Source organism: Aquila chrysaetos, chromosome 9, assembly GCF_900496995.4.
Source record: "Aquila chrysaetos chrysaetos chromosome 9, bAquChr1.4, whole genome shotgun sequence".
In the NCBI taxonomy this organism is placed as follows: Eukaryota; Metazoa; Chordata; class Aves; order Accipitriformes; family Accipitridae; genus Aquila; species Aquila chrysaetos.
The window spans coordinates 31,208,897-31,232,346 of record NC_044012.1 but is presented as its reverse complement, the minus strand read 5'-3'; the positions used below and the strand labels follow the sequence as shown (position 1 = coordinate 31,232,346).

Genomic DNA, 23,450 nt, shown 5'->3' with positions numbered 1-23,450 from the left:
TTCAGCAGTCATCACCATGCATTGTGCTCCATACTGCAAACCTCCTCATTTTAGGAAAAACCTACTTCAAAATAAGCAAAGCAAAACACACACTCTATTTCTGACTTCTCAAGTTTTCTTGACATACCTTAATTAGCTCCCTTAGAGTTTGGCCCAAAAGACAACTTAATGTAAAGTAAGACCTTAGAGAAAAAAATGTCTTTATTATTAACCAGGTTTTTTGCACTGGATTATGTGCCTATTGGCCCAGACCGCTAAATAACATCTACACAATGTTTCTTTCATGTTTCAAGAATTGGAAATAACTGTACAAGGTTAAAGTACAAAAGTACACAAGACAGTGGACACGAAATATCCATGTATGAGTTTATCCCATCTGCTGCTTGGTTTGAAAAGTAGAACTTTAACTAAAAAATACTGTCCTCCTATAGTTCTGTCAAGTTTAATGGAAGTGGGTATAACCTGATTACAACACTAACACCAGTATCACTGATCTGATATTTACAAAAAAATTGTATTTTTCAATAAATTAAAGTCAATGCAACACCCATGCAAGCTAGAATGCTAGCTTTTTGGTGAACAAGGACCCAACATTTGAACAAGAACCTTCCATAGTCCCAAACTTTAAAACTGCCTTTTTTTTTTTTTTTTTTTTTTTCAAACTGCATCCATTCCTCGCATTGAAGATGTAAACCCCAATCCCATTCCTCTTTGCGTATGAGTCTGTGATCTTGCCATTTCATACTGTGCATCTAGATTTCTGAAAACCTCTTCCTGTTGTTTCAGCGTTTTATAACTCTCTTCATCCACGGAACTACAGCCAGCTTCATCCTCACTCTAGAAACCAGACAGAGGAAAACAAACTTTAGTTGTGTAGGAAGTGGTGTTTTCATATACTACAGGTGTCCTAAACATAAGAATTTTGCTTTGTAGTTTTCAAAAGCTAGTTAGAATTCAAGCATTTGGTTTTATTGCTGTAACATTCTAGCATAGCTTCCCTCTCACTGTCGAGAAACATGTAGAGACCTTCAACCAGCTCCTTGTTGTAACTCATTCAAATAAATGTCTCCAACTATCTATACAAAGCAATACTGTTTTATAACATTATGATTATAACATATGATTTATAACATATGTTATAAAAATATTAAAAACATTTATAACATTATGATTTATAACATTATGGTTAGTTACCACTGTTGTTACGGATCATAACAGTTGCCTTGTTAGCCAGAAACATAATGAAATTCTGGAATTTGAATTGAATTCAGATTTAGATGCTGCTTGTGACTTTAATGAGAAATACTTAAAGTTCTTAACTACATCAGGTAGTATCAGGTTCACTAACATCTTTACTGGTTAAGGTACACTTTAAAATAAAAAAGAAATCACTATCCTACAATTAATAAACTTAATTACACATTCAGAACTCTTTACCTTAATGCCCATGAGTTTTCTGAATTTGACATTTTGGTCCTTGTTTCCAAAATTTAATTTTTCCCATATTTCTGCAGACTGTGATTTATCCTGTACAAGTTAAAAAAAGATATATCACCTTTTTATATAAGTTTCCATTAATATCACAATACAGTAGCAAGCAAAAAAGCAGTATTAAGAATAAGCCCATTGTGCAGCGCCAGCAGAGCTGGAAGGAAAAGGTTTCCAAGTCACATCTGACATTCCTGCAGCATCCTCACAGAAACTCTTTGCAAGGGACGTCTGCTTAACCATAGGTTTCAAAATGGAGGCATATTCTTTACTTGGGTAGATTGCACTCACTTCCATAAAGTTTGGAAACCTTGTCAGAATGCACTGCTTCAAGTGAATTATAGAAAAAACGAATTTGCTTATTCCATTTAATCAATATAAAGCACAATTCAGGAAGAACTGCCTAGCATTCAGGTTTCTTCTTCCCTCCCTTTCGTCTCCCATCAATGCCACATGAACCAGTTTCAGTTTTTCACATCTTACGAAACGGTCTGTGAAAAGCTAAGTAAGCTTGTTACATAACAGACACATGATGATAATTAATGTAACAAACACACTTCTATAATAGCATATCAAAAGACAAAAATACAAATATTAGAGCACCATTTTTTCCATAGTATCACCAGGCAAAACCTGTACTCAAATCCAGCGACTTTCTGAAAAAGCAACTGCCACAGGAGCCTTTTTCATTTGGAGGCCTATACTTGGCTAATTGCAAGAGCATTTATTTGACACAGCGTAAAAGCCTGAAGGCTTTTTGTAACTTTTGTTAGTGTTAGCAATGCATTACTCTACTCCTGAAAAGTTCCTAGCAAGGTTAGCAGACTTGTTTTTGAAGCCTGGAATTGGACAGGATACAACCAGCAAAGGAAAAATCTCCACAGTCACAGAAAGGAGTAGCCAATTACAGCTCTATACCTTAGCCATCACTTTTCAGTAAAAATAGACCACCTGTATCTGATATTTAGTTGTAAGTTGTAGGTAAACTGACAGAAGTAACATTAAGATCTAATTATACCTCTTAAGTTTTATGACATTACGGGTTTGCCTAAGGCTTGTGTCACAACCATTTGCTACTGAAGGTCTAGTTATCTTAGTCCTTTCACTCCTGAAGTTTTTACCTTGGGCTGCTATTAATAGGGAAACTGCCTAACAGGTATGATAGTAATTTTGCTGGAAATAACATTAATAAGCATCCTTAAACTGTGTGAGTGCAAAATGTTTCCAAACAAGTTTTATGAAAGTAAGAAAAGACAACATTACCCCTTCCTTTTTGCCTTGCCAAAGCATCTTCCGCTTTTTCTCTTGCTCAGCGAATTTCATTGGATTCACTGCTGCCGGGTTATAATAGCTAGGTACAGCTATTCCAGTCTCTGCTAGTGCTTTTGCTTGCAGTGCTGCCATTTGAGCTGCCATGGCTATTTGAGGAGTCACTTGTGTTCCCGATGCCAGAAGGGCAGCAACATTAATAACGGAACCTCCAGTGGCTGCAGCCGCTAAAGAAGAAAGGTAACTTGCTATCAGACAGTGAGTTCTGACTTCTTTTGAAAAAGAAAACAAACAACATCCCCCCCCCCCCCAATCAACAAATAAAACCCCCAAACACTCCCTTTACCAGAAATAAGTTGAAAATGTCTGAATAACAAATCCATGATAAAAATACACGTTATTTGTAATTAAGAAACAAGTCTCCAATGGTTTTAATAAACCAGAACTAAAAGTGAAACTAATGTACCTCATGCTTCTAAATAACCCTGAGCTGGCAATAGCTTTCAAACTCTTGCTTAATGATGCATAAAAGAAGGGTCCAATGACCATCATGAAATCATTTACCAGCCTAACATACAACATTTCTGTTGCATACTCAGTAAGTGGTAAGAAATCCTGATCGTTTTTGTTGGGGTTTTATGTGGTTCTTTTGTTTTGTTTGTTTGGTTTTTTTTCCAAACGTTTCCTAGTTCTAGTTGTGGTTCTTATATATGGACCAAGTTAACAATTATACAAAGAAAGACAACCTGCACACTTGTTCGACAGGACTGTAATACTCAGCACATAAGCCTACAATATCTTCCACTCACACTACTGTTTGGGAATTAATATAATATACATGGACTACCTGCAGCCATTTCCTGTTGCTTCTGTTTTTCAACCATTTCTTTCTCTCTCTGTTCTTGCAGTTTCTTTGCTCTTTCCAGTCTAGAAGTAAGTAGATGAGAATAAAAATATTTAGACAAGCAAAGTCAACAGCAGCAGCTTATTTACGTCACATATCACCAAAATCATAACAACTTCTGACCTTCTGGCTAATGCTTCCTGTGCATCCATAGCTGTATTTCGTCCCCGAAAAGGGGGTGGACTCGGACTCCGGCTGTGACTCCTGCTGAACCTTCGGGGCTTTTCAATTCTTTTCTTTCGCTCTCTGTAACCAAATTTAACAGAATTGCTAAAACAATGAAAGTACATATATACCTTAACGTTTCATAATGTGTTTGATCACAACTCTGAAAAATTGCCTGATGATTAATTTGGACAGCTCTGAGATTATACTGTAACAGTGTAACAGTCACACTTGCCTTGTAGCAAGACAGAGCTAAAACCCAAGACTTCCAACTGCAAGATGTAACGGCATGTGTAATTCTGGGTATTCATTTACCCTCTTATACTTAGTGTTTAGAACAAATAGATCTGCTCTAGAGATTTTAATTCTAAAACCTGGCAAGAAAAAAACATCATGTAACTTTCAGTAAAGTCAATTGCAAGAAAACTGTAAAATGGATCAAGTTGCAAGAATGCTTTAAAACCATAAAAGACCTCACAGCACTATAATCATATTAAAAATGAGCATTTTGAAGAGGCCTGATTTAAAAACTGGAATAGTACTCAGGGAAATTAGTATTTATCTCCCTTCTGTATACTCTTCACTAAATGTACTTTGGACAACTGTTTGAGGGAGACTATCAAGCTAAATGGGAGAGCTGGTTTAAACACATGTGATTTGTCTCACATTTGCTCTTGAGAAGGACGGTACTGTGCAGACAACTATGAAGCATGCATTATCTGGAGCCTGACAATCTGAAAAGAATCCAGTTAAAGTGTATTTTTAAGCAAAATATCAAAATACTCAGTTAATTTCTCCTTTAGTAACCTTCTCCCCACATCCTCACAAGTAGAAGCTGTTCTTCTGACATATACATCTAGTCCCATCTAAGCAACAGCTGCTCAAAATACACATATAAAGTACTATTAGCAGTATTTCTCTTTGCCAGGACCATTAATATCTACATTACAAGAGATATGGTTTATCCCTGTTTAAGCCTCTGACACTGATGTTTTAAACAAGGAAGTCACAAATACTGGAAGTGTCCAATAAAGCTTAAATTACAGGAGGTATCACTCACATTTTTCCCAGATTTGCCATAAACAGTAAGTTGAGATGCACAAAGATGTTTCTGCAATTTTATAGTTAAATGTTATTATCAACCATTTGAGATAATAGCTAACTTGACAACAGCCACTTTAAATGGCATTCAGATATTCTGTTTCTTCTGCTTGCAACTTGGGCAGCATCTACAAACATCATGAAACGTAGACTGAAGTTACAAAAAGTGATCCTTGTTTACATGACAAATCTGGTAGAATACAAAGGAGGCAAAACTTATCTTTTCATAGAAGATGACAAGATGCAGATTCAGGCACTGGGAAGTGACAGATCTGCATTCCTGAGATAAGATGTAATGCATGTTTCAAAGATACCTTCATTTTTCCCGTGCTGACTATTGTAGTTTGGTCTTGTCTTTGGTCTGATGCTTTATTGCACTGGTAAACATCAAGGAAATAAATATTTGAGCTTTTGTATTTAAGTATTTCCATTTGAAACAAGCAGATGGTGTCATGTTTTCCACCTAGCATTTAATCAGAGCCATGCTAAAAGAGAACTGCCAGGAGGGTCTACACGCTCACAGAACAAAAAGATTACAGTTTAAACACTAGTGAGGACAGATCACTTGAAAACATGAGCTTGAGATTATGCAAAGAACCATCAGGAGAAGCTCAAGCTCTACTATTTACAAATGCTTCTGTCATAGCCTGTTAACTGTAACACAACAAATATTGCATTTCATGAATGAGGGAATTCATTTCACAGTTGAGTTTTAACAGGGTAGGTTTCCACATCATGTTTATCTGGTTTGTGAAGAGTTTTCATTGAGGCTTGCCCCACAATTCTCTTTCCAAAGGCTTCACCTAAGCCCACAACTTGATGAAGTGTTCTAGCTACTGTTAAAAAAAACTTATGCCTCACTTATTTTCCTTCTCTAGGATTTGCAAGGCAAAAACAGTAGAAAAGAAATTGATTCTTGCAGTATGTCCATCACTATCCAACAAGGCATGTTTCCAGCTGAAGAAATTCCTAAGCTCCCTTACTTTTTCTTCCCACATTTGCTGTTCTGTTTTAGGTAATGTGAATTACGCTGCAGAAGCAGAAAACTATTCTGGGATGTGAAGTTTTCATGGAGCCATTAAACGCAGAACGTTCAAAGTGACTTTTAGAAACAGTAAATGCACATCATCTGTAATAACTGAAAATAATGGGGAACTGAAGCCTTACACATCATGCTGAAGGTGGCTTAAATACCATTAAATGCAAGTAACATGTATACCAACTGGAGACCCAGCTCTACTCACCCCAGCTGAAAGTTTGGTATAAAGTGCATGCCAAAATAAAATATGACACAAACCATGTAATTCAACTAGTTCTTCAGAAAGAAGTCTTCTTAACAGTTTCACAAGTGATGTTGTAGCATTACATGAGTGTGCTATATTCTAAAGTCTCCAATGACCCACTGTAATGTTGAGTAGTTATAACCAACTTCTACATCCTTTAAATATGCAATTTAAAATACTCTAGTGAAAATACTACTAAATGAACTGGAACACTGGCAACACTTTCTTGGGAGCTCTGAAGGGACACCAATTTGCATTCAAACGACGTGTTTTACTTTAAACAAGTAGGAGGGGAAAAACACAACTGTAGTAGTCATTAAGTCATATTTCAGCTTACTCATTCAGAAAATCCTACAGGGCATTAAGAATGCAAAGCTAACACATACAAATAGACTCAGAACTCTACACCAAAATACTGAATGATTCATCAGTATTGGAAAACATCAACTTCTATACAGTGATGAAAACCTCAACTCTAGCATATTCCAGGTGAGGCATGGATCTCAACCCTGTCAGACCCAGAATAAGCCAGTATGTATCTAGCTAGAGTGTTTCAATCTGTGCTTCTAGAATTTAAGTTTAAGGAAGAAATGGAGACACCCAAGATAGGGAGGAAAAATTAACATGATAAATATTCTCCTGTTGAACTTGACAAAAAGGAGTTAGTAATCACTAACACAGAATAGTACATTCAGATCAGAAAGTCCATCTGACTCAAAATTCACCTTAACGCTACACTAACCGTGCTAGTTAACAGACAAGACAAATTTTTAAATGAACTTTGTGGAGCTGATCAGGATTAGCGTCTGATCAGTGTATCTGCTACGGCAGCCAGTGACTCCCAGTTAAACTTCCCTTTTATGATATATACACGAAGAGATAAATACTATAGTATTTTTACAGTAGTGATTTGCCAACCACACTACTCTCGTATCAAACACATGAAAGGGTTAGTTGTACCTTATTCTTCAGTTTTTCCCACTTAAGTATCATTTAAATATCCTATTTAAAATAGTAAATTCAGTTGTGGTCTAAGCAGCCAAAAAGAGCTTGAACTGTGGTAATCGTTCCTAGGCAAAATATTATTTACTTTCCTTCTATTTTATCAGTCAGAAGTTCTAAAATGGTGGTTTTATAAGATACCCACAAAATAACTAGTAAAGCATTTCTAATTACTAGCAAGAATCATGCTATGAAAAGCCGAGAATCTGAGACATTTAAGCTGTCTAGGACAAATGTTTCTGTAAATGTATGCATAGTCATCCTTAACCCACTATATCAAAACAGCTGAGAAAAAGCCAAACACATTTAGTTACACTGAATAGACATTAACTGGCAAACCCATTATTTTTCTATACATCAGCCTGTCACAGAACATTCAACCAAACACCACTACTAAGCGTATATGGAAGGTAACACTCACCTGCTTCTACTCCTAGTTCTGCTTTTACTTCTGCTTCTATGTCTGTGTCTAGATCTTGATCTAGAACGAGATCTTATACGTCGTTTTCTCTCTCTGCTGCGAGATCGGGATTTTTTCCTATCACGACTTCTACTACGATGACGTCTGAAACACATGTCCCAAATTCTTACATATATTCTCATGTTTAAATTCAGCTTCTACTTAAGGACTTACATATAGGTTCATCACCACAGGGCAAAATGCATCAGGCAGGGTGGGGAGACTGCAAACTACACACGGAAGAGTTCATGCCTGGAACAGTTTAAGTTGTAAGACCAGGAGATGAAATGATAAAGGAATCAAACACTACCACCAGCCACAACAGACAAGTGAGTTACACAGAGTTTATGTAAACAGTCATACTCATCAATATAGCTATTTTTAGTTGCTCATTAAAGTGTACATCTCAAAACAAATACACAGCCAAACTAATCTGATGCACAAGTCTTGAATTCAAGGCAACAATACTCTCCTCCTCCCCATGATATTCAGAGAATCACAGAATGGTTTGGGTTAGAAGAGACCTTAAAGACCATCTAGTTCCAACCCCCCTGCCATGGGCAGGGACACCTTCCACTAGACCAGGTTGCTCAAAGCCCCATCCAGCCTGGCCTTGAGTACTCCAATACCTTAGGGAAGAGATGCCCAAATTTCAGCTTGTGTCACACATGCTCCCTCATTAGCTGAAGTTTGTTCCTTGCTATCATGTTTGCTACAGATCCCTCAGCTATGAGCCAAACTTGCTGAAAAGTTCTGCTGGCAGCAACCTCTTTTGTCCCAAGCAATTCTCCTACCACAAGTGTGCTAGGTGGCCTACTGCGCAAGGCAGCTTAGACAGCATTGTCCCTGGATAAACTCTTGATTTAGGAGGTAAAAAGCCATGACATTGCTAAGGTGTATTTTCTTTACTGTCACTGAAAACAGGAACATTTAATACACCCTGTTTATAAATTTTCTATACTCTGTAAGCTAACTATAAACATGAGACAGATCACCTATATAAAGCCTTAGAGACATTTTGTACTTTTCCTCAGAACCAATCTGAAAAAAAAAAAGTAGCGGCAAATGCACTACCCAATGAAAACTGAAACGTGCAATATAAACTGATGCTTTAGAGTTAAATTAGATCAGTAATATAATTGAGCTGTACTTCAGAAGTCTACACAAATTCCAAACATTGCTTTTGCAAATGCACTTAAAAGAGAATAATCATGTAAAACAACTTACCTTTCACGAGACCTGGATCTTGAATGACTCCTCCCTCTTGATGATTTTCTCTCTTTGCGTTTATGTCTATCCTCACCGTTTTCAGATGAATTTAGGCTATCTCTTCCCTTGTCAGAAGAATGTTCTTTGTCATTGTGGTCTTCAGATTTGTGCTTCTTGGAGGACTTCTCTTTGGATTCATGTCTTCTTGCCTGTTTTAAGAAGAAGTTGGTTCTTTCAGGAAAATAGTGCAACAAAGAGAGTTAGTATGGGTATCAGAAGATAAAAAATGATAAGCTGTGATGCAACATTAGTAACCTTAGGAGTATGACTCAATCATGAGTGATGGCTATTTTACCTAATGCCACCAACTATCCAAAGTTGCAAATGCACACTATCTTTTTTCCCCCTTTTCCCTCCTCCCCACTTTCTAAAGGATTTCTAAAGCACCCATCAAGGTATCTTTACAGTGTTTCCACATAAGAGTTCACAGCATTGTAACAAAAACAACTGTAATTCTCAGTTACTGTCTCCATTCCAAACACATAAGAAGTATCTATCTTGAAGTACCTGACAATTTATGAATATGCATATATATACACACACTCAATTTGGAGTGAATATTTAGTATTTGCCTAAACCTCTACCAGGTAGAAAGTTACTAAAATCCAAACATAGTTGCAGACATGTACTATCTTGCTTTTAGCACTAAAACAATTTTCTATCCCTTATTAGGTAACTGATTTTTAGAGCAAAACTCTCCTCAGTCAGTAAGTTCCAACAGTTTTTAAAAAGCAGTAAGTTACATGGTTGTCATCCCATTTTTAGTATTTAAAACTAACATGCATCACTCTGAGACTTCCCACAGTAGTTTTAAATTAAAGAAATGCTGCTCCACTATACCGCAATTTCTTCCTGCAGTGCCTCTTAAAAAAAGATTCCTTTTTATAGCCGCAATGCCAAAAATACTTAGCAAGGTCAGGCCTGATTTTTGCCAGTGTTTTCCTTAGAGACTAAGTCATGACATCAACACCTTTTCTTAATATATCCAGTTTATTTTGAAATCTTTCTAGCGCAAAAGCATAGCCCACTTAAGTCTAAAGGTTAAATAATGTTTTGTTTCAAGTCACCATTTAAGCACGATACATTCATTTTAGACCAAAACCCAATTCTTCAGTGCATTTTTTTGCTTATCTAAATCTGTTAACTACTCGTAAAACCTTTCCTATAATCATAACTCTCTCTCAAAAGAAACAAGTCTGGAGAAGATGCTATAATTAGCTTATACCCATTTACCCAAGCCTTTCTAACTGCTTATTAATATATATCTGTTTCTAAATATATTTGATTATAGTTCTTCAAGTATACAATAATGCTATATATTTTTCTTCCTACAGTATTTTATTCTTAACTCCTTGAATACTCAGTTGTTACATAAAAACACATCTGAAGTTTGAGATGTTAACCTGTACATTTTGTTTTTATGCAAGTCGTCGTTCCAATATACGTATTAAAAATAATTACTGATATTCAGTATTTAGTCTACAAAGAGCTTAATCTTGCAAATGAATGAACACAGTAAATCTACTGTGGGACATTGTTCCTTATCTGTTCACTCTGTGAAACTTAGAAATTGCTAAATAAATTGTGTAAGATTAGATCCAACAGCATGGCAAAACACTGGACATAATTTTAAGCGAGGACTTTTTTTTTTTTTAAACATTAAAAAGAGATTTTAATTTTTTTTTTTTTAAATCATGTCTTCCAGGCACACACTTAGTAATAAACCACCATTATATCCCATAACGGATTTAAGATATTTTTAAGGGAAATATGAGTTTGAATGACTAATAGTTACCTTATCATGAAGTAGGCTTATAATTTTGCTATCTGAGTCTGCAGCGTCTTCAGTTCAGTCTCTTCGCGCATTAGCACGCTGAGTATGATTTATTATAGAAATGTTATCATGTGAGCTAAACAATATATTCAATTTCACAAAAACTCTCCTAGATTATTTTTCTTTTCCTTTTTTTTTTTCTTTCTTTTTTTCCTCCTTTTTTAAACAGAGCTTCCATTGGAAAGGGGGAAGAAGTTACTGACCCGGGTTAAAAGTTGAAAAGTCCCTCATCTGACCCAGCCTGCTATTGCCCCACACAGCTTAAACTTCTTTGTGACTATTTCAATGCTCCTGGTTTGCTCATTTCATCTCCTCTCTGGTGTGTAAGCCAGTTATTTTCAAGGTATTACTGATGCTGTCTCTTCTCACTCCCCTATATATACACACAGATATTTATTTATTTATTTTTATAAAAAGAGACAGCCCTCTGAAATTTTTGCTCCTACTGTCATGTTTCCAGCTGACTCAGCTTGTTTGTCAAGCTATGACAGTCGTTACAATTAAAGGATGCAATAAACAGAGCTTGGTCAGGTGGGGAATTATTTTTAATATACTTAAGTAGGTGGGCATGTATCACAGAGTCCTGAACATTGGCCAGGAATAAAGCCACCCAAGGCTTTTGGTTAATGGAAGCTCTGTGAAAGTCATCAAGAACACCATTCTACTTCTCTCCACATGAATTCTTTCTTTTGGCTGTTTGCAAAAAACAAACAAACAAAAAAAAACAACAAACCAAAAAAAAAAAAAGACAAACATTAAGTTACTAGTTTCTGAAAGCATTTTTCTATAAAACTATTACCTTGTCAACATGATGGCTGCAATCATGCTTCACTATGAAAGGATCTCCATATCCATTTTTAAGCTTAAAGTTTCCAATTTCTTGTACTTACCATAAAGTCATTTATATACGTTTACACATATGTGCATTACTACAAGATACTTTTAAAGATGTATTGTACAATTACCTAAACGCTACAAAGTGTTAATTACCTCTTTGCTTCTGCTCCGGCTTCTGTGTTTTCTTCCTTCAGTATCTGCAGAAGAAAGCATTACTGTTATTTACCAACTTAAAGAGGAGACCAGCTGGCTATAATCTTTCTAGTTCCTTTCAGTTATTCCACCCCCAAAAGTCAAGAATAGAGATTTAGAAAACAAACAGCACTATTTGAATATCTACTGCAGAAAGCAAACGTTAGCTGTTACTCCCAGTTCTTTGCTTTTATTTATGCTCTGACAATGAAAAACTAGCCCATGTCTTACTCCAGTCACATTCTTCAGCCAGGTAACCTTGTTTTTGTTACAACCATGCAAAAGTATCCCAGTCTAAGCATATGTAATTAAACCAAAGACAAAGTAGTATGGTTTTCTGTTTGGTGTTGTCCTCTGTCCACCCCCATCCATCATCTTGTGAACGAACATTCACAAGACCTTTTTCCTTAGCACTTCTATCATTAAAATGGAAAAGTTTCAATAGAACACACTTAAGATACAAAATCAAAATTAGTAGCTTCATTTTTTTCCCAATTCTAACAAGTTACTAGAGCTAAGTCAGTTCATTTTTTCCAAAACGGCTTTAAACAGATTTCTACAAGCACAGATCAGAACATTACTAAGCAACTTTGCTTTTATGAAGACCATACCTGACTTCCGTCGTCTCTCCCTTGACCGTGAGCGTGATCTTGAATAATGATGCTTTGATGTTCTGGGAGAACTAGAGGCATCTGATTGTTCCTTTTTCTTTTCTCTTTCTGGAGAGGACTTTTCTGGGGCTACTCCATCTCGTTCTGTATCACTACCCTACAAGTGAGGACAGAAAGTTTAAAACCCAAAAACTTAGGACTAAAAAACAAGAAAAACTATTTACTTAGTTCCTCCTCTGAAGACACACTTAGAACTATTTTCTGTAAAGACAATCTCTTGAGTAGCCACTCCATTATTAGTTAAGCAATAGCTTGATAGACTTGCAGTGAACTGTGTAATCACATACAGATTGATTTTTCATGACTTTATTAAAAGACAACTAATACATAGTAACATTTTGCTCTCCCATGACATTAGACTGCACTTTACTTTTTTCCACACGCTTTCGAGAATATCAGTAAGCCTAAACTCTGATCCACAGTTTTTGCTAAATGGTGCTGTTTGTAGGTCAATTACCTTTTAACATTTACATGACTAAGATTACTTAAGGTCAATGCTGTCCCAACAGATCTAAGTCACCTCACAAGTTAGGGCATTACTGAGGCACAGCACAAAACCCCCACAGTATTCTGAAGTACAGAATGAACTTTGAAGAGAAATGAAATGAGGTATATTGTATTAGTGTTAGACAGCTAACTTTGGAATAAGAAAAACTTCAAACAGTATCTCTATGCAAAAATGTGTATTTGCATGAGAGTACATATAGGTCACATTCACCTGTCCCAGCAATTTCTGTATCACATTTTTCTTAGATGACAAAAACCAAGATGTTCCCTCCATTCCTTTTAAACCTTGATCTAGGAGGACTAAACCCAGAAACTTACCATGTGTAGAGCAGTCAAGACTGCTTTGTGATTCAAAGCTGGGAGAAGTAACTGCGTACAACCAGCGTACAGTGCAATGAAAGGAACAGAATGGAAGAAGTACACACTGAGAAGGTGAATGTGCTTTCATTAGTGCCTTTATAGATTCATTGGTCTCTCTTGTTCTGATCATATAAATGGCAGTTATAATCAAATCTTCTGAACATTGTGTGGCTGCAGAAGATTTCACTAAGGAGATAATTTGGCCCAGAAATGCTGTTCATGAAGATATTTTAGCGTAGCAGATGACTCTAACTTGCATGGCTTTCTACCAGCTGCAGTTTTATTTACAAACTGAACAAGAAGTGTGAAAAGCTCTCAAAATGCTGGTTTATATTCATTACTTTGAAAACAGAGCTGCTAGTTTTTCTTAAACCACAACAATATATTAATGACAATCTGTAATATCTGTGTATCAATGGTAGACTTTCTTCATAACATGCTACAGATAAATCTTTGGATTTCTATTTCAGCTACTAGCGTTTAGTCTGCACAATTCTTTATTAATTTGCATCTGTACAAAGATATATCTACAGTAAAATCCCTTTAAGAGAGATAAAGCAGCTGTTCACTTCTCCATTCACATGGTATACTGATATCTAGTTCAAAACACACCAGCATATGGACAACAGTGCTGACTGCTTAAGATTGCATCTGCAGCGTAGCTTTAACTGGCGTCTCAGTGACACTGAATACTATTGATACACCACCCACCACCCTGAAAACTTCAGAACATTAGATAAAGAGTAGGAACTGACTCCCCTATTTGTGATCTTAGCCACCACAATCCTTAGCATTCCACATCTACCCATCATCTGCTTATCTACACTTCCCCCCCCACTTCTACTCAGTCCCTCACTTCTCCATCTAAGGTTTCCAAAAGACTCAGCTAGCAGAAGTTTCAAAGGAACTTTGAGACTTCTATAAATTTACATTTCCAAGGAACTTGTGAAGGATAAGGAGAACACCAGCTAACAATCTAAGTTAACTGGGTTTTTAAACTTAGAACCCAATTGAAATTGAGCCCACTGCCACATTTTCCAAGGCTACCAGCCTCATTACTTATACACAATGCTGCTCATCAATGCCCTTGTGCACTGCACCTTAGAGAAATCTGTCAGCTCTACAAAAACTACGGCAAAAAAAGGCTGACAGACTCCAATGAGACTATTCTCAGTTCTTAAAGTACATGTGGGATTGGCCACAGGCTGTTTCATTGAACAAGCCCCTCACCTACTGCTTCAGAGAAAGCTCAAAAAGAGTGCCTATAATCTAGGCGCAAAACTACAAGTCCATAATTCTTCAAGTCCTCTTACAGAAAAAATACCCTATTCTTAACAGGTTAAATTATATAAACCGAAAATACATCATTAAAAAAAAAAAAAAATTCATTTGCTCCAGAAGTTTACAGTCCTCTTGTTCTGTTTCACCACTGGTCAAACTTTCAAGACAAGAACTTAAAATACTAGATTAAACACCACAAAGTCAACTTTGAAAAGTTTTATCACGTTAGGGTCTGGTTCGTTTGGGTTTGGTTTTTTTGCACTCGAGACTTTAATAACTTTTGAAAAAAAATTAACCGCATTGCGTTTGATAACTACTCTTATTGGTTCTTCAACTCAATTATGGAACAAACACCTTTATATGTTACCAATCCAAACAAATTCTAAGAAAAAATAAATCTACACTCTTAGGCCATGTATGAGCATAAAGGACAGTGATAACTACAGCACAGGCGTTTCCTATCCATAGTAACCATAAAAACAGGAGGATGAGGGCAAATAATTAATCACTGAGTACAATAAGATGCTGAAAATAGCAAGCCTGTGATCAAACACAAAGAAAAATAACAGGATAGGGAAACCTACATGAACGAAAACTGAGCATGGCCCAACCGCCAAATCGATCCCCTCTTCCTCCCGTCCCAGGGAACCTGCGCCCCACAATCCTTCTGAGAAATGCCTGTTCCTATACCCACAACACTTCTCTCCCCGGCCAGGAAATGATAGGACCTTGGTCACAAGGCCTCATCGCTCCTCTCCAAGCCCAGAGAAATGAAACAGAAACTTCTGGAAACAGGGAGAGTAGTAATGGGTGAAAAGCAGCCACCCCCTGCCCGAGGCCCATCATGGCGCCGGCAAGCGAAGGAGCGGCAGGCGCCATTTTGTCTCTCCGCGCACACGGCTTCCCGACCCAGCCCTCCCCATCTCACACGCTCTTCCCTCCCGCCCCGCGGCAGCCCCCTTCCCAATTCGGCTCCCTCCTAATATCCCGGCAGCGAACAACGCTTACCGCCATGACCGAACGTCCGGGACGTCGCTCCCCTTCAACGACTCCTCACAAGGAGCTCAACCTCCCTCAACAGCCGCGGCCGTAGCGCTCGCGAACCGAGGCGACACGCCCCGCCCTCCCTCTCCCTTCAGGCGCCCGGATGTAACCATGGGGCGGGGGAAGGCGGCAGGGAGCGAGGGAGCCGCGGTGCATCCTGGGGCGGGGAAGGATTAGGGGGTGTCTTAGCAACGGTGCGGTTCGCGTTCGGAGGAAGTTTGGCCCACGCTGCGAACCGTAGCGTTAGGCAGGGCTCCCGCCAATTTGAAAGCCTGAAGCGGCTGAGGAAGCGTGGTAATGGTTTGTCGCAGGCCCTCGGGGCTGCGGTGAGGAGATGGGAGGACGGTTTGCGGTCCTTGTGGGCAGGGGTGTCCGCTGCGTGGCGGGGAGGGCTCTGTGGCACTGCGTTTCCTTCAGTCTGGGGAGCGAAACCTGTCCTCGCCCAGGCCCGCTGGGGACATCACCTGGGAGCCTCATTGCTCCTGCGACTTAACTTTGTCTTTTCTAAATACGCGATTTGCCTTCGGGAGGCTTACTGTACTACCCTTCCTCCTAGAAGCAGAGTCACGATAGAATAATAAAATCAATAATTTGTGCGTTGTCATGTAACTTTTTTAAAGCTCTCTGCCTTACAGCATGTTCCTTAAATGTTTATCATAGGTAAACATGTGGAATGATATTGAACTTCTTGCGAATGATGATACGGGGAGTGAGCAGCTCCCTGTCGGTTTAGGACATGAATGTGGAACTGCATTGTACCAAGTGGATACGCTACTTCAAATCACATCTTCAGAAAAGGTAGAATTCATCAAAGCTGTGTCGTTCTCTTTCTTAATAATTACCAGAGCTTCTTTATCATATGTTCTAAAGTGTCTCAGTTATTATATATAACAACCTTTTTCTTCCTAGGTCTCCGTTAATCCGCAGTTGTATGCATGCAACTCAAGGGATGGCAGTATTATTGTTGTTGACAGATCGGTGGCACTACTTGACAGTACTGGCCAGTCTCTTCAGATGCACATTCAGTTTGGTAAGTTCATTCCTTTGGAATCCCACTGGAAGTTAAAACTGACTTTTAAAATACATATGTTAGGTTTGTATAGGAAAATATAGCAAGTATCTTGCATATCTAACTAGCCTATAAAAGGAAGTATTATAATAAATGCCTAAGTAATAAAAAGTGATTGCTGATTCTTTATGCAATGAACTAAGTATTTCTGTACAGTTTAATTAGAATGCTTGCTAACTTTTCACTGGAATGGGAATAATGGATACCAAAATCGCTCCCTGTATGCCCTTTCCTCTACTTTTGACTAGTCAAAAGAAATAATTTTGAAGAACTCTGGGACAGTGTATTGTCCAATTCCTGTGTTTCAAATATGAATGCCTAGTAATAAAAAGCAAGTCTTAATATTTGACAATTTGCCTTGGAACTTTTCAGATACTAATGTGGATGTAGTTGGTATGTGTCAAGAAAAACAATTTCTTGTGGTCGGTGAGAAAAGTGGCAATTTCCATCTTATTCACATACCAACAAAACAAACCTTGCTAACCAAGGTACAGTAATTTTTCTATTTTAATTTTGCTGAAAACCTTTTGCTCTCAGAATTTCTTGAGTTGTTTTCTTTCTTTCGAATATCAAAATAGAAACATTCTTGTGTTTTGAACACATCTTCTAGTTTGAACAAACAAACAGATTAAAGGGACGCTTTTGTTCCCATAAGTAACGAAGAAGCAAAATATATTTAGGAATGGCATGTATACACAAGAACCAGTTCTTCATGAAATAAAAAAGTTTAAAGTTTGAATTGATGATCAGTATTTCTTTTTTTTTTTTCCAAATAAAATACAAAATAATAGTCTAATAGTCTTTATGTTGATTCTGTTTTAGATTTTGTTTGAAAAATCTTCAAGTGAAAAGACTTACTTAAATCTCTTTATTGAAAAAGATAACGCAGATGCAGGTAAGAACTTGATGTTATTTTTTTTCCTTGTCTCAATTTTTGTGATTTTGTTCCCCTTTACTATCACTCAGGGAAAGAGACTACGAAATAAATAATCAGATACAGCTTTACTTTTCATTGTACACATTAAATGCACTTTTCTTAATGCTTTCCTGTGAAAATATTTAGCTCATTAATTACTTTTACAAATGTCATAGAAAACAAACATTCAGAACTCAATACCTCTTTCTTTTGAGACTGTGCTATACATATGAAAATGCTCAAAAAGGAAGGATTCCTTCTCTCTCCTTCTATCAGACTTCAGTTTTTAGTAGTTCTTGTTCTTCCATAAGCTCCCAGTCTTGTTCTGTCACAATGTATTTAAATGTAGTTTTGCCATGAAAACAGAATTTGCAGTCTGATGGATGCATATAAAAATCATAATTTCAAACAAAACTCTAAGATGTACAAACTTATTCTACTCTTTGTTGAAGATGACAAATTTTTTGTTTAAAAATAGTCTAATATATTGGTCAGATTTTTTTTTTGTCAGTTATTTCACTGTCCTGTTCATAAGCAAGTAGTCTTTTGATGGTTATTGAATACTTAAGTTTGAAATATTTGTATTGGATTTTTTTTTTTTTAGGTGTTTATCATATGTTCATTCTCACAAGCAATGGATTCTTCTGCATTATGTGTCTCCCACTTGCTAAAACGCAGGAAGGTAGGATGATCTACAAACCACTGGGGATTTCCATTTGAACAGAAAAAGCTGTATTAAAGAAGTTTTTCCTTGCATCTTACTAATGGGAATAAGATATTGAGTTGGGATTTTCTGTATAATCTTAGTTTGTTTTTCAAGGGAAACGGATATACAACTAGTTCCGTAATAAAATTATTTTTTATTCTTCCAATAATTCCTCTATCGTATGTTTCTCTGAGTCACTGCTTTAGAGAGAGTACCTAATACTATGGAAGCAGGATTTTAAGCTATAATCAGTCTTAACTGTACTGAAGAATATTGGGAATAATTTAAATTTTTAATGATGTATAAGTATAGTTATTAGTTTTCTGTAACTCAATACTGTGATCAATAGAAATAGACCCTGTTAAAGATCCTGGCTAAAGTGTTTTTCAGCATAGTCACGTTAGGATTAAACTATCCTATATGATGTTTAGTGACTTTTTTCAATTTTGAAAAAGTTTATTTAACACTGATTTTATTTATTTTAATCTAGCAATTGACAAGATGGATATGATTACGGCAAAGAAAGTAAGAAATACCTGCTAATTTGTAACATATGTGTTAAGTGCAAACCTTATAACAAAACTTTGCTCTGTACATTTCATTGACTACTTACCAGGTTATTATTACAACTCATAATTGTGATTATGACTCTTTCTGTACATGGAGAAGTGAGCAGTTCAAGGTTTTATCCACTGATTGTATAAACAACTTTTTTTCTTCCCCTTTTGTTTGCTTTCCCTTCATCTTCCACACCACAAGTTACAAGGACAGATAAAGACAGCTTTCATTTCCACAGAAGAGTATCACAGCCTCGGCTGTCAGAATTTCGTGATAAGTAACTCAGTGAACAAAATCCATTTGATAATTGGGGTAAGTACTAGGAATGCGTTCATAACAATTATTATGTGATCAGAGATGGTGTTTTTTGATCTGCAACAAAATTTATCTCTAGCTGGTTAAAAAGAAGGTAATAAACTTTTTGCACTAAGACTTTTTGCCTTTCATTTCCTTCACTCTAATTTTAAAGGTTATCAGTTGTGCAGTCTGTCCGTAGCTTTTGTTGTAAGGAAATAACTGTTGTGACTTCAGAACTTGCTCTGTTATGATGCATGGGGGAAAAATATTTTCACCCTGGTTGCATGACCTTAGTAAATCACTGTGGTTCCTAGGCTGTACAGGCTAGTCTATTTATAGTCCTATCCTTGAGCTCAGAGACAAAGCCGAAGTTGGCAAGAGTCTTCCAATCAGGTTCACATTCAGCAGAAGCTTGCCAAAGTAACAATTAAGGTCCCAGTTCAACAAGGCATGAATTAAGTACAGGAACTAATAAAAAAATAAAAATATAGACATATTTTGAAATGTTATTTTGGACTAGAAACAAGTTTTCTGAGCTCATTGACTGAAGCCTGTTGAATTCAATGCAATTTTTCTCAGTAGGTTCAGTGTACGTTTCATTCAGGTTTTATGTTCTATGAGAATGGAAAGTGGATGTTTTGTAATATGGCATGTTTTTAGAAGAGCCAAAAATGTTTAGGGAAGGTGACTGTAACAGTTACTGTAGTAAAGGCCAGTCTTGAAATGAGAAAGAAAAAAGGCTAAATTAAACAAACAAACAAACAAAAAAAGTCTTTTTCTGAATATCAACATTCACTGGGAATAAAGTTTGTTTTGCAGCTTTGCAAGTGTGTTTATAAGTTAAAGATCAGCTGAAGAAGCACATCTGTCAATGGCCAGATTTCTAATGTATAACCCCATTTTACTTTGCCCTTACTAATAGGGTAAAGGCGATTATGTACTCTCCAAATGGGAGGTAGACACTACCAATAACCTGGTGTCTGTTCGAAGTTTTGCTGATTCAAGTCTGATCAAAGGTAAAGAAGAGGGTTTTTTTCTTTTTATAGACAAGTGTAGAATTCATATTTAATTGCAGAAAATACTAAGACATTTTCAGTTATTTCATTGTTTTTGGTAAATACACATATACCAAATGGAACACTTCTTGTAAAGGTAAAGCCAAAATGTATGCTTCAAAGTTGTTGAGTTTAACTTAGATACGCAAATCACAATTCTGTTTAAGCTGAACTTTTCACAGTCCTAGGAAGTTCCATGATTTTAAACACCTGTAGGTTTCCAATGCTTGGTTGCACATTTTAATAAGTTTTTGCTTCAAATACATTTCTCAAGAAAAATAATAGATTTATGTGACTATGGATATTTTTTTAGATGCAGCAAAACTTCAAGTTCTTGACAATCTGCTGTTTGTTTTAGATACAGAGGTATGTGTAATGATTTGGTTTAGTCTTCATTTTACAATGTTCTTGAACCAGCTTATAAAAATATTTTTTACAGCAATAGCTTTAAAAAATATTTCTGTAAAATAAATATGGTTATATTTACAGAGGATCTTGATCTTGCTGTGGATTTTTTGTTCTACTCCTAGTCATTATTTAGGCTATGGAATGTGTTAAAATTCTGCTCAAAAAAGACAAAAAATGTCTTCTATGAAGAAAATATGAAATCCATATCTGATTTTTTTTTTTTTTTTTTTTTTTAATCTAGAATGTTTTAAGCATGTGGGATGTTTATTCTCTTACTCTAATTTGGGATTGGCCTTTAATACATATTGAAGAATTTCTTCTAAGTACAGAGTCAGATTCTTCTCCAGTCATATGGTAAGTAAAGAGTTATAGCACCAATTCTGAAAAGTGAAATGTTCACTATCATCACAAGAAATATGCCACAAACACTTGATTTTCTGTGGTAGTGAATTTTAGAACCTTTGTTGAAATCTTTCTAGTCAGTAGGACAAAATAATTGGACTGTAGGTATGCTTAGCTCTGTATTGTAGAAAAGAAAACCTTGGTGCTTTCTGCTTTCTCTTGGTTTATCTGTTATTACTGCTAAGGAATCTTGCATGTAACCTGTGTCATTTAGGAAATGCTGGTCTAAAATAAGGTGTATAATATGGCTTACAAGTCTGATGTTATAAAAGATCTAGTCTGGCTTTCGGATAGGTAAATAGTAAGATCTTCATTCTGCAGATGGAGAAGCCAAAATCTGGAGATACATGTATTGGTTAAAATGCAAAAGAATTAATGGCAATTAAGATTAGAAGGCAAGACTCTTGGCTCTTTCCATTGCTCTGTGCCAGTTTAAAAGAATAAGAATCAGATCCATTTGAAAAGCTTAAAAAACATCAGAAGTTAAATGTATGTCCTCTACATGCTAAAACACTTGTTATTTTTGGGTGCACTGTAGGGTTTTAAAATGTACCAGTTTCCATGGAAAACTAATTTTCTGAAACTCAGAAGCAAGAATATTTTACAGTTCTAACATACAATTTATACAGTATATTTTGCTTTCTTGTTTCTCTTTCTTGTTCTGTAGGCAAGGACTTGCCAATGTTAAACTGATAGTCATGACAATACCGGATAACGAACAGGTATAATAATTTTATCTGTGTTCTGTTCCTCAATTGTTATGTAGTCACTCACAGAAAAAGGGGGGGGGGGGGGGGGGGGGGGGGAGAAAAGAAAAGGAGATGGCTAAATTTTTGGAGCAGACAGGATTCTCAGGAGCTCAAAGCCAAAACTAAAATGTGACCATCTATATATTAGGATATAGCGAGTGAGGGACTACTGCAATGTCTTACGGTGGTGACCAGGGCAAGCTGCCCTGCTGTTTGGGTTTTTTATGGATTGTTTGGGGTTTGTTTGTTTGCCTTTTTTTTTAATGATCGGCAGATAGTGGAGAGCAGCAAAATTTACGAATGTCTTACATACCTTCACAGATTTCTTTAGACCAGTATCTGCTCCATGTACAGTCAGTGGAGCTAACTGAAATGGAATGCCAGGATGAACATTATACAATTTTTTTAAATGAAACCTGTCTACATAAAGAGGCAACATCTAAAGCTTCATTAAACTTTCTCAAATTGTAGAGATCTGCTTTTTCATAAAAACTTATGAAAATAGTGTCTTTCATCTAACTCCATAAGAATCCAGAAATGATTCTGCAAACATCATTCTGTCACCAGTGTATGAGGAAAAAAAATTTCTGACTTGTTTGTTTGTTTTCCCTTTTTTTTATAGATGAGAAGTCTAATGGTTTTTGCATTGCCCACTATGCAACCGCTCTATTCTTTGGAAGTATCTATTGTTTCTTCACTTGTTCAAAGTGGGATTGGCACAGTATGTTTAGATTTTTGTTGTTGTTGTTTGAAGAAATAGTTGTCTTAATGGGTATAATTATTAAAGAGGGTACTGTGTTATTCTTGTTAGATTAGAAGTGATTTGTGCTAGAAACTGTGCAGGAACTGTACAAAGAAAGATTAAATTATATTCCCAAAGGAGGGAGAAAAAGATACAATATATAGCAGACTGAACAGTTTAATTCCAGGCCCAGGTCTATTGCAATGTTTTATACTACTGCCCGTTGGTTTTGCTGCTGTTACAGCTAAAAGCTGTATGAATTTTTAAGTTCTCTTAGCACAGAAAAAGGCTCTGGATTTATTTGGGATTTATTTAAGTTTAGATGAGAGAATTACTTCTACTGTTTAAACTGCTTCCTTATAAAGACTTTAATAAAAGGTCAAAAAGAGAGTGAGAACTTTATGAATTAGGAGTGTTGTAAAGACTGGTGGAGTGGGTGCGTGAGAGGATACCAAGTCAGAAGTCTAAGCGGTAGCTCTTCATTGGAATTGTGAAAGTGAATGTAGTAAGCTCTGGATCTGATATGCAATAAAATGCAAAGCTGATGAAATTGCTTGCCTTGTATGAAGCACTTGGCAGAAAAGATCATATATGCAGCTACACAGTGGAGAAAATAATGGCTAATATATCCCTTTTCTTTCATCTGAGATGATAAAGTCAAGGTGGGAAATGCCAAGGCATTTCCATGGAATGTGGAACGTAGCACATTCCATACACGTGGAATGTAGCACAGAGATCAGATTCTAAAAGATGTGAAGATGTGAAGCAGTGTGACCTGCTTATGACAAAATGAGAGTGTAGTTTTGAGAAGATGATTCACTCATGTGGAGGGTGTACTGATGGTAATTCAACTGGGATAGCAGAGTGGTTTTAGTCTGTTC

The 23,450-nt window shown here is 36.6% G+C and overlaps 2 protein-coding genes across 16 annotated transcripts in view; one reads left to right on the top strand and one right to left on the bottom strand.

The window, feature by feature from the left end:
• Positions 1-183: 183 nt before the first annotated feature.
• Positions 184-15,836, bottom strand: RSRC2 (arginine and serine rich coiled-coil 2). Of its 3 annotated transcripts, none has more exons than XM_030024863.2 (10): positions 15,632-15,836; positions 12,416-12,572; positions 11,766-11,809; positions 8,900-9,112; positions 7,634-7,777; positions 3,785-3,907; positions 3,605-3,684; positions 2,752-2,984; positions 1,438-1,527; positions 184-837 (listed from the first exon to the last, which is right to left on the bottom strand). In XM_030024863.2, the coding sequence occupies exons 2-10, from the start codon at positions 12,494-12,496 to the stop codon at positions 658-660; spliced, it is 1,188 nt and encodes a 395-aa protein (XP_029880723.1). In that variant the 5' UTR covers positions 12,497-12,572; positions 15,632-15,836; the 3' UTR covers positions 184-657. The 3 variants fall into 3 exon arrangements, with proteins under 3 accessions (XP_029880723.1, XP_029880722.1, XP_029880724.1); XM_030024862.2 differs by having other exon boundaries at positions 8,900-9,090; positions 15,632-15,835; XM_030024864.1 differs by lacking the exon at positions 15,632-15,836 and adding an exon at positions 10,737-10,814.
• The window catches only part of KNTC1 (kinetochore associated 1), a 41,411-nt gene continuing 33,756 nt past the window's right edge, over positions 15,796-23,450 (top strand). For 6 of the 13 annotated variants that reach the window (XR_005933218.1, XM_041126199.1, XM_041126203.1 and 3 more), the window contains exons 1-13: positions 15,832-15,967; positions 16,328-16,465; positions 16,577-16,697; positions 17,109-17,224; positions 17,559-17,631; positions 18,257-18,334; positions 18,849-18,883; positions 19,118-19,228; positions 20,136-20,229; positions 20,582-20,634; positions 20,918-21,030; positions 21,746-21,800; positions 22,450-22,548. Coding sequence is in view for 11 of the 13 variants with exons in the window: in XM_041126199.1 (XP_040982133.1) it covers positions 15,965-15,967; positions 16,328-16,465; positions 16,577-16,697; positions 17,109-17,224; positions 17,559-17,631; positions 18,257-18,334; positions 18,849-18,883; positions 19,118-19,228; positions 20,136-20,229; positions 20,582-20,634; positions 20,918-21,030; positions 21,746-21,800; positions 22,450-22,548 (1,089 nt within the window). In the remaining 2 variants the exon portion in view is untranslated. Of the gene's footprint in view, positions 15,994-16,327; positions 16,466-16,576; positions 16,698-17,108; positions 17,225-17,558; positions 17,632-18,256; positions 18,335-18,848; positions 18,884-19,117; positions 19,229-20,135; positions 20,230-20,581; positions 20,635-20,917; positions 21,031-21,745; positions 21,801-22,449; positions 22,549-23,450 lie in introns of those variants that run through there. The other 7 variants (XM_041126201.1, XM_041126206.1, XM_041126200.1 and 4 more) reach the window with 7 other exon arrangements.